The following is a 4,690-nucleotide window of genomic DNA, read 5'->3' on the forward strand; positions in this document are numbered from 1 at the left end:
GCTTATAATGTACTGTGGTGGCTTTGAGTCAACACACCACAATCTGGATACCCCAGAAACCTGTATTTTAATGCTCTTGGTTTCAACTTACCTTGCTTTAGATGAGCATATGCCATGTAGCCAAAGATTCTGAGTTTTTAATAATTAGCTATTCTCCCTGACTACAGTTCCATTAGTGTTTTACATCCTATAGCAGTTAATGGGCTCCTATTGACTAGATAGCATGCTGTGTTTAAAGCTTATGCCCAAAGAGTTTTTGGGAGCTTAGAATAGATCAACATGCACCTTACATTCTCTACCAAAGTTCTATTTATCCTCTCAGCATGGCCATTTTGTTAAGGAGTGTAAGTGACAGTTTTGTGCCTCTGAATCCCATTCTTCTCACATAAATATTCAAACAACTTATTGCAGTACTCCATGCCATTATCTGTCCTCATAGTTTTCACCTTCAAACCAGTTTGGTTTTCAACAAAAATTTTCTACCTTTTGAATTTTTCAAGAACCTCATCCTTACTTTAGAGTGCAAAGACCCAAACCATCACCATCTATAAAAGTTAGAAAGTATTTACACCCATTTAATGAAGTCACTTATGTAGGCCCCCACAAATATGATTGTATGTATCATAGCTTCTCTTTGTTGGTATGAGCTACAGTCTCAAACCTTAGCTTGGAAGACTTTCCTAGAATACAATCTTCACAGAACCTCAAAGCTCCTATATGATCTTTGTTCCCTCTACTGTTAGTTACACTTGCCTCTTCAATAGCAGTATGTCCATCCAACACATACATGCCATTTTCTTTTATACCTTTCATAATCACCATTGAGCCTTTAATTACCCTAAATACCTCTTTTTCAGCCTTAATCACACAACTTATTTGATCTAGCATGCCAATTAATATTTAAGTTCCTTTTTAAATCAGGAACAAACCTAACCTGTGTTAATTCCCTTACCACACCATCAAACATTCTAAGGCGAACAGTCCCAATAACAACCACTTTGCACATTGAGTTATTACCCATTAAAGCCATACCTCCATCACACGGCTGATATGAAGTAAAATAGCTTCTATTTCGACACATATGGAAGGTACAACCTGAGTCAAAGACCCACTGACCTTGAGGCTTCTGATTTGAGGCAATGAGCACTCCAACTGTTTCAAAGCTTACTCTTCTATGGCTATGGCTGCATTTTCTGTCTTTTCCTTAGTTTCTTTATTATTGTTCTTTCTTTCAGGGCAATCTCTTTTGAAATGCCTTTCTTTATGGCAATGAAAACACTTCAAATGCTTTTGTTTGGACTTTGATTTGCCTTGTTTCTTTCCCTTGCTTTCCCTCTTCTCAGACCTGCCTCTAGCCATCAGTCCCTCACTTGATTCACTTTCTGGATTATCTTGCTTGTCTTTCAATTTCTTGGTACCAAGAGTAGATTTAACATCTTCCAGGGATAGTGTTTGCCTCTCATACAACAATGCATCCACAAAGTGCTTGTATGACTTTGGCAAAGAACTAATTAACAACAAAGCCTTGCTCTCATCACTCAGTCATTCATCAATAGTCTCTAGTTCATCACAGACCTTATTGAACTCATCTATATGCTCATCAAGTGATGCTCTTTCAATCATCCTCATTGAGAACATATTCTTTTTTATGTAAAGCCTATTTGCTAAAGACTTTGTCATATACAGATTCTCTAACTTAGCCCATAAACCTGCAACAGTCTTTTCTTTTGCCACTTCTCTGATTATAAAGTCACTAAGACTCATAATAATTGTGCTTCTGGCTTTCTTATCTATCTCTGTTACTTGTTCTGAGGTCTTGGATGATGAAGCTTCATTTCCTTCAAGTTTAGAGACTGGATCTATGGCATCTCCCAGGCCTTGAGTGATCAAGAAAGCCTCCTTCTTGATCTTGCATTTATTAAAGTCATTCTGCCCTGTAAACTTCTCAAGATCCACTTTTGAAGCCATCATTGAACCTTGAAATCAGAATTAAAGCTCTAATACTAATTGTTGTGAAACTAACCCTATTGACACTGGATTAATCATACCCCAAGATCTAATTCAGACTCCAAGATTTAAGAATCAAACCTAAGCTAACCAAAACAAACACTAGATCAAAGAAACACAATACAAAGAATCAAGAATACATAAAGACTTAAGTGGTTCAGCACCTTTGAGGGTGCCTACATCCACTGGAGAAAACAAATCAGGGAGTAACTTAATTAAGCTTCAAGGTTACAGAGGTGATAACTAGCAATACATAGAACACTCATAAAAGCTTCACTCTCACTAAGGCTTCCTTATCACTCTCTTCTTCGGCTCATCAGAAGATACCAGAACTAGTAAATATATTAGCTACTGCTGGCATTTCTGGATCCAAAAGATTCCCTCTAAAATTAACAACCTTTAACAGATTGATCACGAGCTCCTCACGCGTAACTTAACACCTTCCTCAAACGACATTAAGCCATGTTGTTTAAGCTTTGTATAGGCATATGTTACCCACGTGAGTGTTTACTAAATTTTGACGACATCTTCAAGTTGTCGGTTCTGAATTCTTGATCAGTTGAAATGACATGTCACTCATCTTTCCAACTTTAATACGACAAGTTTTTCAAATGAGTTTGAGTTCATTTCAACATGTTGTTTTAGATATATTGGGAGTGTTAATATGTTCTTATTGTGATGATTGCTTTTGAATGAATTATATCCACTCTAGATTGTTTATTTTCTCTGGAAAATTTCACATAATACCTTCATCCATTTCTATTATGAACCAAAAAAAAAAACTCAGAAACGGAAGAATGAGATGTAAAAATTAAAAAAAAAACTTTTGAGATGAGAAGGACTAAATAGGAACAAGAGCTATTGCCAAAAAGATTCTTCTCTTTCCATTTTTTCTGAAAAAAGAAAGATTAGAATAAAATTGAGGGAACAAAAGAGATCCAAATGATTAGAAAAGAAAAGAAAGGAAATCAAAGTATGAATTTACTTGTACTTTAAAGAGACATGCAATGTGAGCCAAGTTCGAATTTCATACTTTTTGTTTTTAAACGCAAAATATTTTACGAACTCAACTAGTTGTGGCTTTTTTTTAACAAAAATATCCAGAAGTATTTTTGTTAATTCACTACTTTATAGTTACAATAAATTCATGGTTATTCATAAATTTATGGTTAAAACTATTATTTAACAATTTAAGGACATAACAATAATTTTATGTCTATTATTTGATATCTCTATTAGTGTATTTTACCATAAAAGGTAAATTTTGTATTTTACTAGTCAACTATTTGGTAAATTAACTATTCTAATGGAAAAGTAGTAAAATGAAATATTTTGTAAAATTATAGTAGTAAAATAATAGGGAACAACACTTCTTATAATCATTTGATATTTTACAAATTTTATATTTTACAAATTTTAAAGTCGTAAAATGATAATAACCCTTTCCGACCTTAACAAAACAAACAAACTGAAAAGAAAATCCAAGGAATATTTCAGAGTTCTTGGAAATTAGGACCCCAGTATTCAAATTTAGGACTTAACAAACAGTTTGCTCGCACCATGTAAAAGCAAATTAAACTTACAATTAATTATCATCATTAACAACTCCAAACACTACATTGGAGACGACTCCCCGAACTATATCACTCACAATTTGAGACACTGCCCTGAAAAATCCCCACCCACCGCCAGCGTGCTGATGCTGATGAGAGGTCATGTTATTGGAAGGACGAAGAGATGGTGTCTGCTGGAGCGGGTTAGCATAATTATAAGTACCAAAAGATGGTGTCTGCTGGTGCGGGTAAGCATAGTTATAAGTACCAAAAGATGGTGTCTGCTGGTGCGGGTAAGCATAATTATAAGTACCAAAAGATGGTGTCTGCTGGTGCGGGTAAGCATAATTATAAGTACCAAAAGATGGTGTCTGCTGGTGAGGGTAAGCATAATTATAAGCACCAAAAGAGGGTGCCCGGTACGGATAAGCACCATCACTAAAAGATGGAACCCCATAATTATAATTAGCATAATGAGCATCAAAAGCAGGCGGTGCCGGTGGTTGCCGAACAGATAGTGATCGAGTCGTTGACGATGTGGACGTTGACCTTGGCGCACGATCACACGGTGTTAAGAGACACTGGATATGAATATCAATTCCGCAAATCCCGCACCTGTATCGGCCGGAAGTGCACTCATTTCTACAGACCACACATGTAGAAGAAAGTGGTTGCAGCGTCAACGTCAAGGGGTGCGACGGGTCCAGGACGTGCCGCGCTTGCTGAGGCAACTGGGCGCACACGGGGTGCACGTCAAACTCACACTGCAGCTTGCATCGATAGAAGAGGCCTTCGACGGAGTGGCCGCATACACGACAGAAGCGCACGTTCTGGCGCGTGGCTTGAGGCATGCGATTGACGAGTTTCAGCTGGTGCTGTGGATGCATGAATGAGGATAAAGTCATGGGGCAGGTGCCGCAGTATTCGTGCAGATCAAAGTCGCAGTCATGGCATCTGAATCTTGTGCCGTCTCCGGCAGTCTTGCATCCTTTGCAGAGGTACCAGTTATCGTTATTGAACTGAAATAATTTATGGTCTGGATGTGTAAAATGCTCTATGGTTTTCTGATTGCTGGGTAATGCCATTTTTTTTCCCTCTTTAATTTGATGTTGATGATCTGAAGCTATCGA

General features: G+C 37.3%; 1 protein-coding gene across 1 annotated transcript; it reads right to left on the reverse strand.

Annotated features, from left to right (window-relative positions):
- Window positions 1-3,361: 3,361 nt before the first annotated feature.
- Window positions 3,362-4,690, reverse strand: LOC102620618 (uncharacterized). Its single transcript, XM_006493526.4, has one exon. It carries the CDS (start codon window positions 4,643-4,645, stop codon window positions 3,593-3,595), a length of 1,053 nt encoding a protein of 350 aa, XP_006493589.2. The 5' UTR covers window positions 4,646-4,690; the 3' UTR covers window positions 3,362-3,592.

This window comes from Citrus sinensis, chromosome 6, assembly GCF_022201045.2.
Source record: "Citrus sinensis cultivar Valencia sweet orange chromosome 6, DVS_A1.0, whole genome shotgun sequence".
Classification (NCBI taxonomy): Eukaryota; Viridiplantae; Streptophyta; class Magnoliopsida; order Sapindales; family Rutaceae; genus Citrus; species Citrus sinensis.

Coding starts and splice junctions, on each gene's coding strand:
- LOC102620618 (XM_006493526.4), bottom strand. CDS start 4,645: ATGGCATTACCCAGCAATCAGAAAACCATAGAGCATTTTACACATCCA.